This window comes from Condylura cristata, unplaced genomic scaffold (genome assembly GCF_000260355.1).
Source record: "Condylura cristata isolate star-nosed mole 26May11 unplaced genomic scaffold, ConCri1.0 scaffold00004, whole genome shotgun sequence".
Lineage (NCBI taxonomy): Eukaryota > Metazoa > Chordata > Mammalia > Eulipotyphla > Talpidae > Condylura > Condylura cristata.
In genome coordinates, this window is record NW_004567105.1 from 55,205,680 (window position 1) to 55,229,655 (window position 23,976).

General features: G+C 44.0%; 1 protein-coding gene across 1 annotated transcript in view; it reads left to right on the forward strand.

Annotated features, from left to right (window-relative positions):
• Window positions 1-10,022: 10,022 nt before the first annotated feature.
• Window positions 10,023-23,976, forward strand: part of DNASE1L3 (deoxyribonuclease I-like 3) — a 20,044-nt gene continuing 6,090 nt past the window's right edge. Inside the window, exons 1-5 of the mRNA XM_012735226.1 lie at window positions 10,023-10,205; window positions 16,976-17,064; window positions 18,961-19,047; window positions 20,139-20,251; window positions 22,787-22,899. Coding sequence (XP_012590680.1) covers window positions 10,065-10,205; window positions 16,976-17,064; window positions 18,961-19,047; window positions 20,139-20,251; window positions 22,787-22,899 — 543 coding nt within the window. The 5' untranslated portion in view covers window positions 10,023-10,064. The remainder of the gene's footprint in view (window positions 10,206-16,975; window positions 17,065-18,960; window positions 19,048-20,138; window positions 20,252-22,786; window positions 22,900-23,976) is intronic.

Sequence of the window (23,976 nt, forward strand, 5' to 3'; positions counted from 1 at the left end):
TGCTATTGTTGAAGGGAGTAGTTAAGATGAAATTCCTGGGAGGGGTGGAAAACACAATTAAGTTAGATATTAAATCATGATGGTGTTGTTGATTTGGCACAAGTAACTCCATTTGGGACCTGATGTCTTTTTTTCAACAATACAATAGGAAACTAATGAAAAAGCAAATGTAGTTGAAGTTTTTGATAGCCCATAAAACTGAGGGGTGCCCAGGGACCCCAAATTATTAAGAAAACAAAAAGCATGTTGCCCACCTAGGGGGTCTATGCTCACCTGGGTGCACAAAAGCAAATTCAAACTAAAGTGAGTTCAAAGAGTTTTAACCAGTGAGGGGTTAAAAGGGAACAGAGAGAGAGAAAGAGAGAATAGGAATGTTATAGGGCACCAAATCAGTTACAACAAACTCTGTTTCAGGGCAGGGGGAGAGAGGGACACCCCTGAAGCCCAAAAACCTGCCTGCTCTAAGTGGGTTCTGCCATCCGCCGCATCAAGACAAAACATATAAAACTTTAATGAAAAGGGACTTTAATGCAGTGAATATACAATATGGGAACACAAAGAATATAACTTCTAAATCAAACACCTGAAGTTACCCATCCTCTCGTGGGCAAAAATCAACCCAAAAGGGGTTGGTCCAAAACAAGGCCTGAAAGCCTGCCACTAGACTAAAGCACCTTCTGGCCAGGACCCATGGAAAAGGGTCAGAAATGGCTAGACAAATCTGGGAGGAAAAGAGCAAAATCAAAATCAATACATACACACTGCCATTGTCACCTCCCTGCAGGTCTCTCACCCACATCTGCCTTAACCAGTCCAAGGTCATGAAACAAACCCGGTTTCTTCATCACATGCTTGCTGCTCCATGTGGCTTCCTCAGGTCTCCTTCTTGTTCTCCATCTTGCTTCCTTCTTTTTCGTCTCTCCTCTTCTTTTTCTCTGCTCAGCCCCACCCTCCTTCTGGGTGGGGCAGGGAACCTGGAACTTTCCCTTTTCCTAGGGACCACCCTGTTATAGGAACAGGGCTAATAAGATTGCAAAGTGTGGATTCCCCCTGCACCTCTGACCTATACCCCAGTTCTTGTGTGCATAAATAAATAAAAATAAATATTTTTTTAAAAATGTGGATCCCTCATCAAATTACAAAATGAACCATTCCCTCACTGTATTCAGCCAAACAGGCCTGAGCAGCCAGGCCCACGAGCAGATCTGTAACAGAGTGGTCCCTACGAAAAAGGGAAATTCCAGGTTCCCTGCCCCACCCAGAAGGAAGGTGGAGCTGAGGAGAGACAAAGAAGAGAAGAGAGGAACCTGAGGGAGAAGGAAGTGGGATGGAGAGCCAGAAGGAGACCTGAGGAAGCCACATGGAGCAAAGAGAGACATGTGGAGAAACTGTGTTTATTTCTTGGTTCTGGACTGGTTCAAAGAGATGTGGGTGAGAGACCTGCAGGGAGGTTGACTATGGCAGTGTTTATATTGGTTTTGATGGTGCATCCAGACTGATCTGGCCATGTCTGACCCTTTTCTATGGGTCCCTGCCAGAAGGTGCTTTAGTCTTGTGGCAGTTTTTAAGGCCTTGCTTTGGGCCAATCCCTTTTGGGTTGACTTTTGCCCAGGAGGGGATGGGTAACTTCAGGTGTTTGATTTAGAAATTATATTCTTTGTCTTCCCTGTGTTGCATATTCATTGTATTAAAATTCTTTTCCATTAAAGCTCGTATGTCTTGATGCGGCGGATGGCAGAACCTATTTGGAGCAGGCAGGTTTGGGGGTTCAGGGGTGCCCCTCTCCCTGCCCTGTAACAGATCTACCAGGAGAACAAATGTGAGGCCCTCCTGCATGAGGCTGTGTAGGGTCCAAAGGTCTGGAAGGGGAAGAGAGAACCGAAGTTCAAAATATACTACCGAAGGTCAATCTGTAACAGGCCATAGAGAGGGAGGGCCAACCCTGAACCCCCAAACCTGCCTGCTCTAAATAGTTTCTGACATCTGTTGCATCAAGACAAAACATATAAGACTTTACTGGGGAGGAACTTTAATATAGTGAGTATACAATACGGAAGACAAAGAATATAATTTCTAAATTAAACACCTGAAGTTACCCATCCCCTTGTGGGTAAAAGTCCACCCAAGAGGGATTGGTCCAAAGAAAGCCCTGAAAGTCAGACACAAGACTAAAGCACCTTCTGGCCGGGAGCCACAAAAAAGGGTCAGAAATGTCCAGACAAGTCTGGGAGGAAAAGAGCAAAATCAAAACCAAGATAAATGCTGCCATAGTGAACCTCCCCACAGGTCTTTCAACCAGCCCAGGGCCAAGAAACAAGAGTCACTTCTTCACACGTCTCTCTGCTCCACTTGCCTCCCTCAGGTCTCCTCCTGGTTCTCCATCCTGCTTCCATCCTCAGTCTACCCTCTAGATTCTTCTCTCCTCAGCTCTACTCTCCTTCTGGGTGGGCAGGGAACCTAGAACCTCCCCTTTTCCTAGGGGGCCCCCCCATTACAAAAGGACCCCCCATCAGCCACCGGCTCTGTCTTTTAAAGTCTGTCTGCATCATGTGATAGTCACTAGAACAGATAGGACAATCTGTGTGGACGAGGAAACCCAGAACCCAGGGACCACACTGGTCTAGAGAAAACAGGACAGTCTCCTACCTACCACAGGAAGTTCCAAAATCAAGGAGTACAGAGAGCCACCCCACACACCTGCCCTCTAAGAGATGTTCTGGACCACTCTGTGTTGCCACCTGCCTCCCAGTTGTTCCTGGGGATCTGAGCAGCCCTGTCTGCTGCAGTCCAGGAGCCCAGGTCCTTCTCCAGGATAAGGAAGGACAAGGTTCCAGAAGAAGAACAAAGGTCATGGACCAGCCACCGACTAGGGCACATATGGAGGGAGGAGTCTGAATGGTAGCAAGGAAGGAGTCTGTATGGGGGAGAGGGGAGTGAGTGGAAGTTCCCAGATGGAATGTTGATAGAGGGCTGCACGTAAGGGGAACAATTAATGTACAAAGGTGACTGAGGAAAAAAACAAGAAACAGTTCCCCCAGCTGTCTCGTTCAGGAAGGCATAGTGGGGGTGGGGGTGGAGGGAAAATTGTCAAGACACCCAGCTCTCTTGCAGGTTCAGTCACTCATCTGGCTGAAAGGCACATAAGAGTTTGGACTATTTTTGCAATTTTTATGAACATTTGAAATTATTTCAAAGTTAAAACTATAACATAAAAGCATACAATGAAGTTAAGAAACTACAAAACTCTTAGAAGAAGAATGAGAAATAGTGCAGTGGGTGAGCAGCCAGATGTCTGCCCCAGGCCCAGCAGTCAGCTATGGTGAGAAGCCTACCTCCTCCTCACTGTCCCCTCTCACGGCCAGCCTGGAGTGGCCAACTTCTGTTAGCAGGCTATTTTATCAAAGTGGAATCTTTATTGGGTTATTTTACCTGAAAACAAATTTCCTTTAGTCTTAGTTCAAATTGTATACCATTTAGCAAAGTTAAATCTAAAAAAAAAAAAAAAGGCCGATTTATTTTGGAGACAGAACATATACCCCTAATTTGCTGCTTATGTAAGATGACGAAGACTAGAATAAAAGTATTCTGCTTTTTGTTTTTTGAAGCTAACCACAAAACAGGTCAGTTTGATTTGCAGACAGCCCCTGAGATGTAAACCAAAGTGTTAAGACACCAAATAGCCAGAGGTATAACTAAGAAAATGGCAGTCACACTTGATATCATACCACTCCTAGCAGGCAATTCTAGAACCTTCCATAGAAGTAGGTATGAGTCCTCAGGCAAACCTGTCCCAGGTGTTCATGACAGATCAGCCACAGATCCAGATCGTGCAGTGACAGGGCAGGGGTGTGGGGACAGAGGGGAGTGCCCATGGCATCATTTGACCTGCCTGCAATCTACATGTCTCATGCAGACTGTTCTAGCACTGACATGATAAGCTTAAGGCAAAGATGAACTTGACTTCCAGGAGAGAAGCAGTATTCGCTCTCAGCCAGAGGGGGACACTCTTTTCCCCTGTGCTTCTTTGAGCCTACATGCTTTCCTCCCTGATGTGCCCAGACAGGCTTCACACATCTGTGGATTCCACAGCAGGATTAGGATGAGGTAATGAGGTGAGAGCCTGAGAGTACAGGGTTGGGTCCAGTCTCTAAGACTGTGATACGTAATTCATCATGGATGTTCCTGCATTAATCTTGACTATTCATAGTTAATTGAAAATATTATTTATCTTGATCACTGAGTTGTTTGGTACCCCCTTGGATTTTGTGCCTGAGGTCAGTGCCTCATTCTCCTTATCCTGTCCCACCCTGGAAGGTTTAGCCCATTAATCAGGTCAGAGACCAATTGCAAGCTCAGTTCAGAGTTTGCAATTGGTCTAGGGAGGACTAGAATTAATGTGCCCTTTTGCATCTGTAAGAAAAGGGCTGGCAAAGGGAATCCATGCTGAGAATTCCAATTCCTGCCTTTGATGTTATTTCATTTCAGGCTAGAACCTGACTTTTATCACAATTTTCCTCATCTGTAAAGTGGGGATAGTAATTCCTTCGTTTTTTTTTTTTTAAGATTTATTTATTTATGCATATAAGAACTGGGGTACAGGCCAGAGGTGCAAGGGATGAGAGAATTCACCAGAGACAGAGTGAGGAGCAGAACAGGTAGGTGTACTGAAATACATAGCGGGCAGGTCAGGAGAGGTCTGCTGTGCCATGTGGGTCACCTCCCTAGCCAGGAATCAAACATATGCAGTGACTATGGATTGCTTTTTAGTCTGTGCTTTAACCCGCTGCACCATCAGGGAGGGCCCAGTAATTCCTTCTTTGTACAGTTTATTCTGAAGACAAAACATCACCCCTACTGAGCCCCCCTAAGGGACTGACACTGCTGCATTTGCTCTTCAGTTATAAACTCACAAAACTGTCCAGGTCTATCACGCAAGAGCTATTATTATTTAAAGATGAGGAGATGGGCACTGGGAGGTTCAGTTACTTGTTTAATGCTAAACTTCCAGGAAGCCGAAGCGTATACACTTTTACCTCTACACCAGCATCCTCAACAGAGGCTCCTCCAGAATATTTACCAAAGTCAGGAGACATTTTTGATTGTCATGACTAAGGGAGTGCTTCTGACATCCAGTGGTGAAATCAGGGATGTTGCTACACGTTCTACACAGCATGGAACTGGGCCCCAAATGTTACAAGTAACAAGATTGCAAAGCTTGGCTCTTGTTCTGCCACCACAGCCTGGATGCTCCACAAAAGAGAGATGCTACATAGCTTGGCTGTGGTTTTAGACTTGGGATTTCCCTTAGTCATTGTGGGAATCTGAGTTCTGCTGACTCAGCATCCTTGCAAGTGGTGATGAAGCTGGGCTCTGGAGTGCGCTAGAGCATGACAGCATGCATCCAACCATCATTCCCTGAGCACCTGCTATATGCTAGTGGTGACTGGGGCAGGGCAGACACAGCAAGCTGGCTAGTGGGAAGAGAGGCATTAGACAACATACAGGCTCATAGACAATAATACTTGGTGATATGTGCCATGAAGCAAAGGATCAAGATACCATGAAAAAAAAGAGGGAAGAGCCTACTGGATTGAGACATAGAGGTGGGAGTAAGGAAGAGCACTGCAAGTGAAAGGGCCAGCTGTGCGAAGGCCCTGAGGTTGGATCTGAATGCTGGGCAGTGTGAGGGAAGGCCAGTGGAGGAGGGAGAGGGGTACAGAGCATTGTGATCTTGAGGAGACTGGAGGTTACAGTACAGAGTATGGCCTAATGCCCAATGACGTGTCTTTGAAGGATTCCATTCAAAGCAGTCACACTGAGGCCTGCCCATCAGAAAGTGATCCCTTTGGGGTCTGGGCACAGCCCTATGCAGAGTGCGCTGTGTGATGTCAAAATCCAGGGCCTGCTTCATCAGCCAGAAACCATCACACAAGTGAGGTTTGTCATAATCCTGCAACCTGAAACAATGCACCTTGCCTGCCCCAAGCCCCAAGCAGATTGTGAAACGTGGTGACTGGAGAAACGTGCATACATTACAAGATTACTGCCCTGGCTTATTCAGCATTAGACAGAGCGTGGCATTAGTCACTGGAAACACCTATTTGGGTCATATGGCTTTCTCCTTGCATTGGCTTGGAAAGACAGTGAAGCTTTTTAGCATCCTAAATTGAACTCAGCCTAAATGGGGGTGATGCCCTGGGGAGTTTTATTATATGAAAGAGGAAACACTGGGTCTCTTACAGCTTCATTGGAAATAGTTATCCCTGAAACAAACAGAATTAGACCCATTTTGTAACTCTGTTTTCATTGATGCATTTATACCCCATTTGTGTCCTGTGCTGTTCTAGGCACTGACAAAGAACATACATGATCAGTTCTAGAAAGAAACAGGCCAGCGATTTCAGTTGTATAGGAAAGAGTATTTACAGTAACTAAAAACTGAGGGAACACTTGAATCAGAAATACAGTTTGCTGCTTTTGGGTCACTCTGCTTTGCGGAACTTTCCCTCTGGAAACTGCAGCTTGCCTTCCTCAAATGTGGAGGTGTCCCTTGTCTGGGTATGTTGGCACCCACTGATTCCTATTCCACCATGGGCTGGGCTGTGTTGACTGGTTTGGCCTGGGGAACCATGTGTCTGATCCTGATTCTCATTTCTGCTCAGTCATCTGACATACTTAGGACTCTTCTTATTGTCAAAGACAAGAACTTCGGGCTTTGAGAGTATCTAATTGTTCCTGCCCTATCAGGATGGTATTTCCAAAGGTGGACATTCCCCAAGATAATAAAAGGGATTGTATGAAGAAAAGGGTTGCATGGACAATAAATTGAGGGCACACTATTTCAACACAATCAAGCAGCCTCCTTTATTAGAGGACTTTTAGGAATATTTAGCATGATGATGTACATTATAAATCTTCAAAAAGGAATGCTATATAATTATCCTGCATCTTGCAGGAAACGTCCAGGAATTGTCATCCACAGCCACAAGGTGGCAGAAAGTGGACACCACAGTGTGTTAAGTGCAGGTCTGGTCAGTGGTCAGTGTCTGTCTTTTCTTCCAGACTCCAGGTTCCTGGAAGAGACTGTCGCAAACCCCCAATGCTAGAGCCCAACAAAGGGGTCAGTGGGGGTGGGGGGTTGTCTTTCCCAGGGCAGCCTGTCCAGCCTGGCCACTCTACCCCTCCACCATAGTGGTACCAGGGTGTGAGCTGCCCTTTGTTCAGCTGCCCACAAAATGTAGACATGTTGACTGGGGAATTGTTTGATATGCTTAAAAAACTAAAGAGCTTTTAGCACTTTTTCTCTACCTTTTTGATTAATGAACTAGTCATATTTTTATTTAAAAAATAAAATAGCCTAGAGCATAATGTAAAAAGTGAAGCCCCCCACTCCCACTCAGCATTCCTTCTTTTTATGTATATGTATATATATATATATTAACATTATTCTTCATTTTGTACATTTTTTCATCTCAGTTATAATCCCATGTGCCATCACTATAGTCCCATGTGCTCTTCCCACCCCATTTTGATCTTGTTTTCCTCTCCTCCCCTGTAGAATGTCTCTGGTTTATAGTTGTTAGTTGATATTTTTACTTAATTACAACCCAAATAGATGACTGGACCAAGAAGATGTGGTATAGATACACAATGGAATATTACTCAGCAATTAAAAAGATAAACTCATGGCTTTTGCGGCAACATAGATGGAACTGGAAAAGATCATGCTTAGTGAAATAAGCCAGAAATATATATATATATATATTCAGCATTCCTTCTTAAGACGTTGTAAAACCTGGTTTGGTGGTGGTAGAGAAGGACTGGTCTGGCATCAGAGCTGGTTTGATTCCCAGCTCTGCAACAGGCTAGCTGTATATTCCTCCTACAAGCTGACTCAGTAAAATGGAGGAAGCTTAGTAAGGGTTGGGGGAGCATTGAGTGGAATAAAACAGAAGCACTCAGTAGACCCTTCTCCTCTAGCCTACACCTGTTTGGATTTGTTAAATTGGACTCTTAGCATCTTCCTTCCAGAAGCTAGGCTTTTTTTTTTTTAGTTCATTTCCATGCAATGAATGCCCTAATTATAGAATGGGGTCAATCTCTTCAGTCTGTTCATGTGGGGGTTTTTTAGTCCTCAAGGGGAGCTTCTATAGCAGAAACCACTATTCAGAGGTTTACTTTATTTTTCAAATTAATATTCAAATTGTAAAACTTCAAACTTCAAAAAAGGAACTAATTAGCTGATTCATGCTATAAACTAGTTTATTTTAGATGCTAGAACCAAAATCTTTCAGGATCCTGATAGTGTGATTATTGCAGAAAATATCATAACTTTAAGTTCAGTTTGTAAAACTTCATATTCTTTTGACAAATGCAGCTAGCGAGCATTACCAGATAAAATACAGGTTACCCAATTATTTTTGAATTATGTAAACTTTAGTTTTACTTAATACATTGTATTAAGTAAGTTGTAAGAAAAGTACTTTGTCTTTTCCTTTGTTAAATCTGGCAATCCTACAATTAGTTTTAATCATTTAATTTAATTGCAAATACTTTAAACTTCTTTTACACAATTAATATATCCTACTTCCTTATAAAATTCTTCAATATAGAACTAGCAGAAAAGGGACCCTTCTAAAGTACTGAATAAGTTTAACAAATTAAACTTACAAATCACTGTTAACCCAAAATTCTTATAAATTCTCCAGAACTGTATGCAACTTAGTAAATCAAAGTCATGAATCTATATCAATCCTCCCATTATACATTTCATGTCGGAGTTACAAGACTGTCAATTTAAAAGGTGCGAATCTCTCATAGGTTACAAGTTCATAAAGTAGCACAGGCACAAATTCTGTCTTCAAAGACACACAAAATGTACCACAGTTAATGCTAAATCATTCTTTGGTTGGAGAGATGCTTCCTTTTGCTCTGCTAAGCAAAGCCACTTATCACCAGATTCAGTGAGGCCTGAAGTCTAGGCTGGAGACAATGGGGACTATCACTCACTGGGAGTTCAGGAAATCACTCTTTCCATCTCTGTATTATTTGGGGTTATGTATTGAGAATTCCCAGGCCCTCGTGGCCAGAGATCTTTGTGGAGATGCTGACTGCATGTTAGTGTATGCACACTTTTCCCTGTGGGTCCAGCCACCACCCTTCACTTTAAGAGGGGTTATCCAGAGACCTCCAACACTGGCTTCAGGTTACTCTCAATACTATTCTGTTCACAGAATTTTCCTTGCCAAAGCCTGCAAATCTCTCCCAGCTTCATAATCTAATTGGATTTTGCATTTCTTCTGCATTTCAGATTTTCATATCTTCCCCCCAGATCTCAAAAAGTCATTTTACTGAGGCTGAAATCCTAGAATTCTTACAAAACTGTCCATTGTCAGGACCAAAGACTCTTAACAAGCAGGAAAATGATACCAGGTGGAGCCATGGTTCTCTCTAGGAGCCTCACTGGGTCCTTGTCCTTAAAGTCCAGGGATATTTTAAAGACACGTTCTTAGAGGCCAACACTTCTCTCCCTGACAATACACTGCTAGTATTTTGTGTGTGAAATTGTATATAGAAAAACCACCTTAAAAATTAGGCAATATAAATAAAACTGACTTAATCACACCCGTCAGAGGGTTTAGGGTCAGAGACTGTGCATGTCAGCTGGCTGCCAAATGGCAGGAAACACACCAAACCTCCCCCTGTCCCCCGAGAATCACCACCTTCAGTGCCCTCTGGAATGGACCACTTTCATGATCAGGAAAAGGCATCTCAGGAGCAAGCACAGAAGAGGCAACATGTCACGTCAGGCTCATGGATGACAGATAAGACTCTGCAAGGGGTGGTGTCTAAATCAGGAAGGCCAGGGACCTCTAAAAGGCTGCCTTACTTCTTGTATTTCTCTGGGGAATGAAATCCAAGACCTTCAGTTCCTCTGAAAAGTGAAAGAAGCTGAGAGGAATCCAGTAATTCCTGTTATCTGCACGCTATATAAAGCAGCGAGTTTAAGGAGGTGGCCCACAGCTTCTGTCCTTCCTAAGCCCTGAAGCCAGAGGAGCGGCAGGATGTCTCAGCCACTGGTCTCCCTGCTGCTGCTCCTGCTGTGTGTCAGCGGCTCCTTGGCCCTAAAGATCTGCTCCTTCAACGTGAGGTCCTTCGGGGAAGCCAAGAAGGATAATGGGAAAGTCATGGATGTCATCGTGAAGGTGAGTCCCTTTCCTGTCAGGAGGGTCACTGAACTCCTCTCAGGCCCTTTCAGGTTTTCAAAGACTAGGAAGGAATTCTGCTGGTTAGTTAAATGAACCCTCTGAAGCCTGGTGAAGGAGGCAGCTGGCTTAGAGTTTTGTAACAATAACAACAGTAAGAGATGAAGTAACTACTTTGCTTCTCTAGGCTTCTTGTCATCACCTGCCAGTGGGGATAAGAGCAGTACCTCCCTGTCAGAATGTCAGAAGGAATATGTGGATTAGTAAATGCCAAGCCCTTAAAACAGTATCTGGCTCAGAGTAAGTTCTGGGTGAGGATTGACTAGTACTATAATTTATTACCATTTATTAATACCCGTGTCAGGCTCTACAAATACATAATTTCCTTTCATCACCCTTAGGAAGGAGGATTATTATCTGCATGTAGAGATGGTGAACAATATAAAATGAAGTAACCTACAGCGTGGGTGACTGTGGGGGAACTGGGATGCCAGCCCAATCTTATCTGTAGACAGAGCACAGAATTTTCATCTTCCCTTCTTATTCCTTTCTTTCCATTCTCTTCTCTTTGCTTCATCCTTCCCTTCTCACCTCCCATCTCCAAGTCCCATCAACCTTCTCCCAGCTCCCAATAGTAATCTTCCTCCCTATGTAGATACTCCCTTAGGTGTATGGGATAAGTCTGCTCACAGTTCTCCAGAGTCAGTCAACTCTCTTTACTCTATAGGTTGACTTCTTGAAGCTAGTTACTCAAATCTTTTCTCATGGCTGGGTATTAGAAAACTCTGCCGACATCATAGTATGGTGGGAATGCCAAGAGCCCTGGTTCAGATCCCCTCTGGCGGGATAAGTGCCTTGCTCTCCCTGAGCCTCCAGCACCTTTCAGAAAAGGGGGTCTTATACAAGGTGGGGCTCCCGGGGATTGAGAGAGCTCAGTCAGGGGGTGGGGGGATCTAGCACAAGGCCCTCAGCAAAGCCTGTGACAAGGCAGATGGTCATATCAGAGCTGCTGCTATTGTTATCTGGCCAAGAGCGAGTACTGACATGCTTTGTTTTAACTTAGACCATCCCCTCCACCCCCACCCCCAGGTGGTTCTGCCCTCTGGGTGGTACCCAAGGCCTTCTAGATATTGTTGTTGATCCAGAAAAGCCAGGCCAAGCCTATGGGAACTCTGACTCTGTAGCTCAATGGGAAACTCCAACATGCAAGGAACCAATTTTTCTCTCCTGCCTGGGCCCCTGGAGCTTGGTACTTCCAGAGTTCCCATCACCTTTCTCACTTATTCCACCTGGGAACTGTCACCTCAGTCTTTGAGGCTGTCTCAATGTTCCCTGCTGATTCCAGTATAAGACCCAACATGCAGCTCTCTCTTAGACACTGTGTCCTGGGGCCCCCTGGTAGACCACTCATCATCCCACACAGCAGCAGGCATGTCTGGTCTTGTCAAGGCCTCCTTACTTGTCCAGCACTACAAAATCATCCTATAAACAAATCATCCACCAAAGTCACTCAGAGCACTTTCAGGGAAACCGAAGCCCAGGCATGAAGGAGAGCAATATTTACATGGTCTGACCTTCTATAGGGCAGGGATTTTACTTTTTTTTTAAATCAAATTTATTTATTTATGCATACAGAACTGAAGTAGAGGCTAGAGGTGCAGGGGCGGTGAGAGGGTTCACCAGAAACAGAGTGGGGAGCAGAACAGGCAGATCAACGAAGTACACTGCTGAGGGGAGCAGCGGCAAGACAGGAGAGGTCTGCCACGCCATGTGGTCACCTTTGGGGCCAGAGATCGAACTCACACTGAAGCTGCTGCAGCTGCGCCACCAGGGAAGGCCAGTCAGGGATTTTTATATTCATGTTTAATACTATGATACAGGCAGCACCATCCCCACTTTATAACTGCCTTCTTCATGGTGGGTTTGCAGTGCCAAGAGTTGGGCTCACACTCAAAAAGGGGACCTTTGCCTTTTAGGAGGAGTGGTCACGGGGACACCCTGATAGTTCAAGGCAGTGATCAGGAAGGGGTTCTGCCGTGCAAATCCCATATCCCATATTCACTGATACTTGAATTACTTAGCCTCACTGAGCTGCCAGGTCTCTAGTCATGATGTGATGGGGGTAGCAAGAGGACCTGCCTTGCAGGGCTATGATGAACATCCAGTGAGTCAATGAGAACAAACATTTACAAAATCCTCACTATGTGCTAGGTACCACATTAAGTACTTTATATAAAACAACTCATTTAATTTATATTAAATAAGCAGAATCACACCTGTTAATCACACCTTAATAAATATTGGCTATCATCTCCTCCCTGACAATTCCTTCTTCATCAAGCAGTTGTTTTTTTTTTTTAAATGACACTTTAATTTTTAAAATTATACGCTTAGCATTTATAAATTCATTTTATTAAATTGAAAATAGTCACTATGGACTATTTTGAAAATATAGAAACATATAAAGAAGGAAAAAGAATTGCTCATTAGCCTGTCACTTGAAAATAACAGTTGTTGGTATTTGGGTATTTTTATTACAGGCATTTTTAATGCAAAAATAAGTACATTAACTGCAACAATCTTGCAGCATGGAGACCACACTATGACATCAGTTTGTGTATTGCTCTTATAGTAGAAGAATTTTCCATGTTAATACTTGTAAGACTTGACTTTTGATGCCATAAAATGCCCTACATTATGTTTAGAACCGATTTCATTTAATACTTTCCTTTTGGGTGGATAGTTAGGTTGTTTCCATTTGTTGGTTTTTATTTTTGTTTTTTTGTCACTGTTACAAGGCATCTTTCTTTTTGAGGTACACAAGTAATAATAAAAGTAACAATAATAGTAATTTGTGTGCTTCCTATATAGTGCTGCTTTACTTACCCACTTAATTCTCCAGCAACCCTGTAAAGGAATGACTATCACCACCCCAATTTATAAATGCAGAAACTGAGGTAGAGAAAGAGCGGGATTTTCTTATAGTGGAAGGCATTCCTCAAAGTGGGAAAGCTGAAGCAAGAGTCAAATACATTTTATAATACTATTGATGTATAATTCTAAAATGCCTCCCAGAATGTTTTGCAATCACAGGTGACGAAATCAGCTGGCTGGCTTGGTGAGTGGCACCCTTTCCCCAAGTGGGAGAATTAAGTGGGATAAAACCCACTTGATTATGAGGTCTAATTCTTGTAATTTATTGTTGGATTCAATTTGCTAGTATTTTGTTGAATACTTTTGCATCAATGTTCAGCAGGCATAGTGACCTATAATTTTCTTATACTGTCTCTAGTCAGCTTCTTAAAGGCTGCACAAAATGGTGCTGTTAACTTTTACTGCTTCCCCTCCTAGAGAAGGAACTAGAATGCTCTGGAAATAGGGCCAGTGGCATACCCCTACTACTCCTCATCTCTGATGCTATGTGAGAGGATGAAGTTAAATTTTTTTTAAAGAGTTATTTATTTAAGCTTACAGAATTGAGGTACAGGCCAGAGGTGTGGCATGTGAGAGTATTCACCAGAGACAGAGCGGGGAGCAGAACAGGCAGATTGACAAAGTACACTGCTGAGGGGAGCAGCCAGCGGGTCAGAAGAGGTCTGCCACGCCATGTGGGTCACCTCCCTGGTGGGGGATCGAACTGGTGCTGTAGTGGCTTCAGAGAGTTTCATAATGTGGTGCTTTAACCCATTGTACCACCAGAGAGAGCCTGAAATTAAATTTTTTAAAGATTTATTTATTTATGCACACAGAACTAGGGTACAGGCACAGTGAGAGGATTCACCAGAGACAGAGGATTCACCAGAGCAGAACAGGCAAATTGATGACGTACACTGCTGAGGGGAGCAGCGGGTGAGACAGGAGAGGTCTGCTGCACCATGTGGGTCACCTCCCTGGTTGGGGATCGAACTCACTGAAATTGCTGCCACTAGCCTGGTAGTGCTGCATTTTAACCAGTTGTGCCACAAAGGAGGGCCCAGATGAAATCAATTTTAATTTCACCTTGTTTTAAATAAACAATCCCATTCATTCATCCCACCAGGATCCCATACACAGAAAGATCCCCATTATTTCCAGTGGGCATTGACTTGGTTAACTTTCTGCTTTCCAGGTTATTGCTCCCCTGAAGGGGCCTCTTCAGCATTATTTGCTGAGTAAGCTCCTTCTCACCTTTCAGAGCCTGTTCAAAACTCACCCTCTCCTTGGAGCCTCTCCTCGCAGTCTGGGCAGATAATTAATTATTACTCAACAGGCCCACATGTGTGGCCTGATTTTTATTTGCCTCTCATAGTAGCTAGTTGCTCCATGTGTCTGTCTCAGTGATGCTGTCTTTCACTGCAGGGACAATATTTTAACAGTTCTGCATAGTGGGTTTACAATCACCCAGGAGTTTAAATCACGTGTGTGTGTGTGTGTGTGTGTGTGATATATATAGTCCTTTCAAATAGTTGTATAGAACATAGCACAGAATTCAGGATAGAACAGACTGAAGATAAGCACATTTTGGTAGGAATCAGAATTCTGGTGTGGGTATACACTGATCTCACAGCTAAGGTGGAAAGGACTGAGCAAGACCTAGAGAAGATGAGCCAGTGTAATTTTTTTGTAATAAAAATTTATTTTTAAATATACAACAGGCTCTAAGACACTTCACTCTAGTTAGCAGCAACAGATGTTATGGAGGGAATTCATATGTTTAACCAAGAACAGAATTAAGGATCATTATTGCTGTAGGAATAAGGAATAGTGCTTTGCCAGATTTCTTAGCTCCCCCTGTGGTCAGAGGTCTTTCCCCTAAGTTTTCACATTTAGTTTCCAGAGTTTCTTCTGCTCCTCTTCTGACTGAATGCCTTTTCTTCCTCATCCATTTCTTTGGCCTGATTCTTGGGCTGCTCAGGAGTTTCTAGCCAGCTTTGCACCAGACATGGTACCTGCAGCACCCAACCTCATAGTTCAAATTTTTGCCTACCACCTATACTGGTTGTGTGACTTTCATCAGCTTGCTCAGTTGCTCTAAGCCTGGTGCCCTCCTATGTTTAATGGGCCAATAAGTCCATAGGCTCAGAGTAAGCACCCAATACATTTTAACTCTGATAATTATTATAACTATACCTCTTTATTTTTTCAAAGTTTTATTTACTTATTTTTGTATAGAAGAACTGGGGTGTAGGTCAGAGGTGTGAGAGGATTCACCAAAGACAGAGTGGGGAACAGAACTGGCAGATCTACTGAAATACACTGCTGAGGGGGTCAGACAGGAGAGGTCTGCTGTGCATGTGGGTCAGCTCCCTGGCTAGGGATCAAACTCAGGCCATAAAGGTGATCATGCTGAGACTTAACCTCAAGGCCAAGGAGGCCCTATACTGTTGGAGACCAGCTCCAACTATTGAGGTGTCTGGAGGCAAGACAGGCAGGACCCTAAGGTGGGAAGGTGTCGGCGAGTGGAGATTCCTAAAAATGGGGAAAAGGAAAAAGGGAAAAGGGGAGCGAGGGAGATACAGGAGTCAGAGTTGGGTGCAAGTCTTCCTGCTCATCTTTTTGCAGGTCTTTATTTATACTGTTTAGCAAGATTTAGTTACAATAATGCATCAGGTAAGTTAATAAGAAATCAGCGTAAAAGTTTTAAAGGAAGAGGGGAACAATGCATCCTCCTCCTGCTCCTTTGTGGCATACTGTACTATACAGCTTTGTGATAGCTTTCATATATACGGATGTTTAACTATGACTTCAAAGGATCAGGGTCTGGGAAAGGATGAGCTGTTAGCAAAGGATTTAGGAGTCCTAGGGAAGGAATAAATTGTGTTAGCAGAGTCGTCAGTGATAGTCTAAAGGAAAGCTAATGGCTAACTTAAGGTTAGCAGAGAGTAGCTAGTGTTTGTTTTAGGAAAAGTTTAATTAAGACTAGCAGAGAGTAGTTAGTGATTGTTTTAGGAAAAGAGTAAATTAAGAAGAAGTCAATAGTTATGCATTAAGCAAAACCTGTATTGATAATGTTAGGAAATTGTCCATGGGTCCTTATGCCCTGAGAATTATCTAAGATTCACTTTTTGTCAAAAGACCAGGGAACTTTCCAGGAGTCTTAATGCTCTGGGGTCTTATCTCTCCAAGAGCTTGCCTTTTGTCTTCAGTCAAAGGAATTTCCTGCTCAGGAGCAGCTCAGCTTGTACTTTGCCCAGGCCAGGTAGCCAGTTTAGAGCTAAGGCAAGCCAGTTACAAACTGATGTTGCTACAATATTTTTGATATTATGATTATACAAAAAAGGGAGATCATAACATAGTTAGCAGTGGAAATTCTGATTTTTCAGAGCTTTTCCCGATCTACCCGGAATCTGTCAGTCGATAGACGTTGCATAGCTTGTGTCACTATACCTCTTTGTTTTTGCAGTACCCAGCCTATTACCTCTCACCAAGGGCTTGATATACAGTTATTACTATCACTGTAATTATTCAAGCAAATTGAAGAGCTAGGAGGTGGGGTACCATGATATGGGTTCTAAACTAAGATTGTCTAGGTTTATTTTCTGCCTCTGCCTGGCTACTTTCCAACAGGGTGACTTTGGGGTTTATACCCAGCTTCCCTGAGCCTCATGCTCTTTGTCTTTGAAAGGGACAATACAATAGTGCCTACCTCAAGGAAGCTTTCATTTATTTCAGGAAAGAAGTTACATGAATAAGTACCCAATCTAACACTTAACATATAGCAAATGTCCAATAAATAAACCTTGTCATCTGAAGTAAGTGGTCTCAAACACCTGGAAATCCTCTCTTTATAGGTCATCAAGCGCTGTGACATCATGCTCCTGATGGAAATCAAGGACAGTAACAATATAATTGGACCCATGCTGATGGAGAAGCTGAATGGGTAAAGACAGCCACATGCTCACCCTTTGCAGGTTCAAGGTCAAACCAAGGGCACCTGAAATGCCCTGGTGGACCAAAATTCATGTGAGAGCCTGCACTCACCCTGACTGCTGGGTCATATGGCCAACACTGCCCTCACTTTCAACTCTTTCAGCCACAGTGCTGAGAACTTTTCAACTCGCTTGATATAATATGATAAAGCAAAATAGGGGAAGCAGGTGAGGAGTCAGAATAGGGAGAGAAACGAAAGCAACAGACGAGAACTGAGATAAGAAGTATAGTTACAATGACAAGATGCAGTAGAAATAAATTAAGTTATGCCTGCAGAGAGGAGTATTATGTCTCATTAAAAACCAAGCTAGCTAGAAAAGGGTAGGATGAAATATTCCAGCTTTGGGTAAAGAGGCTGCAATGTATTGAAAACAAGCAAGTTTTAATATCTGTAGGCAGAGCAGGCCACTTTACTTGTCATATTACATTACACATGAAGACTGTGTTTGAGTCTGCCTGGGCAGCAAAATTGGAAGGAATGCTGTAAACTGTCAGTGGTGGGTAACTATAGGAGGGGAGGGCTATCTGGGGTAGGTATTATGACTGAGGCTTCCCTTAAACTGGGAGAACTGAGGAACAGAGATGAGGGACCTGCACAGTCACCCACTCTGTAAATGACCAAGTGGAACATTGAGTTTGCGTGATAGCTGACTCCCAGCCAGTGCTCTGTTTTGAGTCCCTTAGTCTTAGAGTAGTGTGGTCAATTTTCAGAACTATTAAAGGGGATTAATGGGGCAGGGAGGCACCAGGCAACTCCAGAAATCGTCCTACAGCTGGTCTGGAGTGAGCCTTCGCTCCCCCAATGATCTCAGTGTTCCCCAACCTACCTACACTGTGCCATGGACTCCAAACAGTCAACCTGTTTGGCCCCTGGAAGCCTTAGTCACCTCACAAGCTGAGTCATGGTAAGCAGTTTGCCAACTCAGGACGAGGAAGGCTAGATTCAGAACAGCACTGGTTTTCCCAAACTAGTAGCCCAGCAGAATCCATTGTCCATGCTCCTGGGACCCCAGTGGCTGAATCTGTCTTAGAATATGCATGTAAAATACCAGGAAATTTCTGTAGATGCTAAGTTGTTCTCTAAAAACTCCCTCTGCTTTTTTTCCAGCGAAGACTATGTTGCATCTTTAGACACGCCCTAGATCTTTATGTGGGCAGATGGAATGAAACTGTGTCAGGCTCTGCCCAGGGTGGAGTCATCAGCAGGTCTGGCAAACACAGCCAAGTTCCTGAGGTACAGGTGTGGAAGAGAGTCAGTGGGATCCCCAAGCTCCAGGGGAGGCTGATTTGAAATGCTTCCAAGACTTGTAAGAAAATGTCTGGGAACTTTTAAAGAAGCAGATGGCCAATGAAAATTATATTAGGAATCTTACTTATGATAATGCTCAGAAAAGGGGCATGGACAAGGTGACTTGATAAGGCTTACACCATCAAAAATTGTGAAATGTCATCCAGCCTCTACCAGAGGGGAGTTTGGGGCTGATTCTTCTCTGGTTTCATTGGATCCCACAGGTACAGGCCTGTTTGGGATGGATAGCATCTGAGGGATGTTTGGGATGGATAGCATCTGAGTTCAAATGCTAGCTTTGTACTTGCAAACCATAAATAGTGGGTAGCTATAATTCCACCTTATAAAGAGAAGAAGTAATGATTGTAACGATCCTGGCAAATATCACACTCCACGTCAGCAAGAGGTGTCCTTCTTATTAGACTCCAAGTTTATAATAAAGCGTAGCCTCCTACATGATGTCACTGGGAATATGGAAGTACACTGGAGAGAAGGGAACCTGTGAGTAGGGAAGTGTTTATTCTCTATGGTGCAACATGAAACCTTTATATTTTCTAGATATGCACGAAGAACAACATACAACTATGTGATTAGCGATCGGCTTGGGAGAAACAAATATAAAGAACAGTATGCCTTCCTCTACAAGTAAGTATCATCTATGCTTCCTGGATCACAGTCCACTTCTAAATACTAAAAATTGAACAAAATATATCCTTTCTTCAAAACCAAATTTTGATCTCTAACCAGTTCTCAAGATAGCACCAATAATCACTGTCAAAATTGGAACTAATGCAGGAGTATTAACTCTTCCACCTGGAACATATGAGTTACCTTCCTAACATCTAATATAAATTGTTGACTCAATGGTGCTTGTGTTATGAGTTCTTTTTTTTTTTAAAGATTTATTTATTTATTCATACAGAACTGGGTTACAGGCCAAAGGTTCATGGGTGGTGAAACAGAGTGGGGAGCAAAACAGGCCAACTGATGAGGTACACTGCTGAGGGGAGCAGCGGGCGGGTCAGGAGAGGTCTGCTGCGCCATGTGGATCACCTCAGGGTAGGGATCGAACTCATGCTGAAATGGCTTTAGCTTCTTAGTGCTGTGCTTTAACCTGCTGAGCCACCAGCGAGGGCCCATGAGTTCTTTGTTAAAAAAATATATATTTTTTTAATTTATGCACACAAGAACTGGGGTGTAGGCAGGAGGTGCAGGGGCAAGAGGATTCACCAGAGAGAGAGAGTGGGGAGCAGAGCAGGCAGACTGACTGAAATACATTGCTGAGGGGAGCAGTGGGTGAGACAGGAGAGACCTCAGGTCACAGTGGCTAGTGATAGCTTGATAGCTCTGAGACTTAACCCTTGGACCACCAACAAGGCCCAAGTTGTGAGTTTTTTATTCCTCATAGTCAAATCCTGCTCCAGGGATGGGAAGATGAGTGAGTTGACTGGCATGATTGACAGGAATTTTACATTTTCATCTTCCTACGAGTAATCTGTTAAATCTCAACATTAATTTGTGGGTCCCCAGATAAGTAAGTACTGTTCATGTATCTTCAACTCCCAAAGCACTCTGAACACTGAGAAAGTTAACTCAGCCTTGCTTCCTGATGAAAGATCCCTTCCTGTGGTGAGGCCAGCTCAGGTTTTCAGTGAGGCTATTGGAATTTCCCTTTATCTTGAGAGACTAAGAAGACAACTTTCTAAACCGAGAGGACTTCCTTTATTCTCTTCTAGGGAAAAACTAGTGTCTGTGAAGAAACACTACCTCTATCATGACTATCAGGCTGGAGATGTGGACGTATTTTCCAGAGAACCCTTTGTGGTCTGGTTCCAGTCACCCCACACTGGTAAGACCCACATGCCATGATCTATCATCAGCAGCCCTAAGTGTGAGTGGTAATCCTAGGATTTATAAAGCCCCTTTAGGGAGGCATTAGGCTTAAGATGGCCTCTAAGAGCTTCTACTATCTGTGTTTTATTTTTTAAGATTGATTTATTTATGCATACAATAGCTGGGGTACAGGCCAGAAGTGTGGGGTGGGAGGGTGAGAGGATTCACCAGAGACAGAGTGGGGCACATAACAGGCAGATTTACTGAAATATACTGCTCAGGGGAACAGCAGGCCAGACAGGAGAGGTTTGCTGTGCCATGTGGGTCAGCTCCCTGGTTGGGGACTGAACTCATGCTGCATGCAGTGGCTGCTGATAGCTTTATAGTGCTGTGCTTAAATCTGTTGTGCCATCCAGAGAGGCCCTGAACTTCTACTGTCTGAATATAGAGGGCACAGTTTGCTGGCACCAGGCTGGCTTCTCCAAATCTTTAACTCAGAACCTTCCCAGCCTAGAACCCAGCTTCTGAAATCAATAATAACTTCATTCTCATTGGAGTATTTAAGTTAGTGGATATTATTTTCCCTATTTACTCAGCCCTTTCAAGTACCACTATTCCTTCATTGAAAAAATTTCCAGTGATGGCCAGCAAAGATGAGCTCCCAAGAGTCTCTCTCCCTGCAGAAACTACATAGCATTCTCCTCCACAGACTTGCGGTAGAGAGGAAATTGAAATAGATTGCACTCTGAACCTAGCAACAATAGCACAAGTATTAGCTACTAACAACTATGGATCCCTGATTAATGCCAGGCTCCCGTTATCTGTGTAGTAACCCTCTAAGGTAGAAATTAAGATTAGCTTCAATTTACTTTTGGGGAAACTGAGGTTAAAAAGGGTGAACCTTATTTATCCAAGGGTATCTGGAGGTTGTTGAAATGGACCAACCATGGTTGTAAGCCAATTCACATCCTGAACTATGCAATTACCTATTTCTGCCCAGAGATGACTAGCTTAGAGCCAGAGTACTTCCGGAAAACAAGCATGAGAAAATAATGAGAAATCACCAGCAGAAAAAGAGAAGGAAGTTGGGGATACTGAAACAAGAACTACCCTTCACAAAGAGCCACAATAATTCTCTTTGTCACGTACATCATTCACCTTTGGCCGACCAAGTAGTATTCAGAGACCCCTCCTCCCACAACCCCGCCCCCCCACCCATGATTGTTTTATTTCTTCTCCAAAGAGTCCTCTGTCTTTGTGACTTGCTGAAAAAAACTGTTTGTCTTGGGTCTACCCTCCATCCTTCCTTACCACTCCCTCTCTCATGTGGGGTGCAACATAGCCATGCTGTGAAAACTCCATGTTTTGGAGTTAACTCTAGTTCAAGGAAGCCTGATTATGTTGATCTGGGGTACAAGACAGGAGAGTTAACCATTGCTGTCTTTCCTCTCATTCATTCATTTACTCGTTCACTCGTTCATTCATGTATTCAGTCAACAAACATTTTTAGGGCAGCTAACAGGCCAAGTGCTGTGCTAGGTGCTGGAGCCCTGAGCTGCTGGAGCCAAGACAGATAAGCCTGCCTGCACAGAGCTTAGTTTCCAGCAGCATAGACAAGCAAAGCAAGTCATTCTGGGGCATGGAGAAGTGGGCGGGATGTACTGAGTAGAAGGGCGAGGGGCCCACCTTCAATGGGGTGACCAGCAAGGGCCCCTTCCTTGGAGGTCCCATAGAGGGCCGGGCCAGGGGAGGGCACAGAAACACACAAGTTCAGAATTGCGGAAGGGGTAGAAGTGTTTAGGGGAGGTGGGGCATGGATGGAGGCTTGAGGAGGGTGGGAAATGTAGCTGGTGGGTAAGTGTGAGGGTGCTGAAGACAGGCTGCCCACCTCAGTCCTGGCTCTCCACTCTGTGACGTGAGAGGGGACCACACCACAGCAGCTCCCACTCTAGAGTCAGAGACAGGACCCAGGCACAGCTGAAGGGAAGCTGGAGGAGGCACTCAGAATGCAACAGTGGCTGTTAGGAGCTGGGCCGCCCAGCTTCAACTCGCCCACGTCCCAACATTCACACTCTCTCTGGTCCTGCAGGGAGCGGTCCTAGACATTTCACCAAAGACTGTTTCACTTTTCAAATGATGATTTGGGGGCTTTTTTTCTTAATAGCAAAGGGAGTATAAACTGACTCAGTTTTTTCAGTTAGGAAACACTCATTCCTTTAGCACAAAAGACCAATAGGCTGATTATATTTAAAAATAGAAAATATGCTTTTTCAAAACTGAGAAAATAGAAACACCCACAATGCCAGCAAGGAACAGGTTTCTCTTAGCCATGAAGGGTAAATGGGAGAACAGAGGCTTTGGTGTGCTGAATTTCGCTGCCTCAACTTAAGACCGTTTAGATCTCAGTCACTGGCTGGACTCTGGACTTGGAGGGACCCAGATGGCACGTCTGTATATTCTAGGAAGGCAGCCTATTCCCTGTTCCCTTGAGCAGTGTCCCTGGAATCTTGCCAGGCTTAGTGTGTGACCTCTACCTTCTCCCGTTCCCCAGCTGTCAAGGATTTTGTGATTATCCCCCTCCACTCCACCCCTGAGACGTCCATTAAAGAGATTGATGAGCTGGTTGATGTCTACATGGACGTGAAACGCCGCTGGAAAGCAGAGGTGAGACCCTCTCTGTCTGTTGAATTTCCATCAGGCAGGGGAAGAATCTGAACCTTGAGGGTTGAGCGTCTCCCTGGGAGGGTGAAGGGGACAGAAAGACCAGCACCACATTCATTCTAGGCCTCTTCTCAGCCTGAAATTTCCTCTCCCCATATCTACCTGGAGCCCATTCATGTGGGTCTTGGGAACTCATATGCGTCTCCACAATAGCAGCTGCCAAACCCCACTGAGTGCATGAATGGCTGGTGTCGGGGCTCTGCGGAGGTAGGATGTGGCCAAGGTTTTGTAATCCTCCCAAAAGCTGTTTTTGTTATTCTCACTTTGCAACTGAGAACAGTGAGACATAGGTCAAGAGTCTTTCAGTGACAAGTGAGACAATCATAAACTGGCTCATGAAAGCTGCTTTTCTTGAAAATGAAGAACAACTTATTAGTTCTGCAAGGAAAATGTCTAGGGCAGCTTAGCAATAGCTGCACCCACAGTTCAAACAAGGGAGTCAGGGCTTGGCTTGGCTCTCTTCACCCATCTTTTGACTCTCATTTCCTCTAGGTGAGCTACAGGCTACTCCATCCTTGAGATGGCAAAGTGACCTTCAGCCATGTCCAGACCAATTGACAAGTTTTCTTACCCATAATGCAATGAATGTGCTACAATTGAGTCTTATTGCTTGGGACTGGTTCACATATCTACCCCTGAACCAATCACTGTGATGGGGAGCTTTGAGATGCTTTGATTGACTAAGTCTGTGTCAACTCCACCCCCACCTCACAGCGGGGGTGGAGGAGGGAATTGGCCTCGTGAAAGGGGCATGCATCCTTCACCCCTGTTGGCCTCAGGTACTTACACTCACAGCCACAGTGGCAGAAAATCTCTTGGCACACATGGGAGTGCTATTCTGATTTCTTTTCTCATTTTGGATATGACTCTAGGGATCCTCCTCCCCCCTCCTCAGTTCCGCTACTCAAAGTGCAAAATGAGTCAAAGTGTAGTAGACACACACCTGGGATACAGAGAACATGGGGGTGTATTTCAGTGCTTATTTGTAAAAAAAAAAAAAAAAAAAAAAAAAAAAAAAAA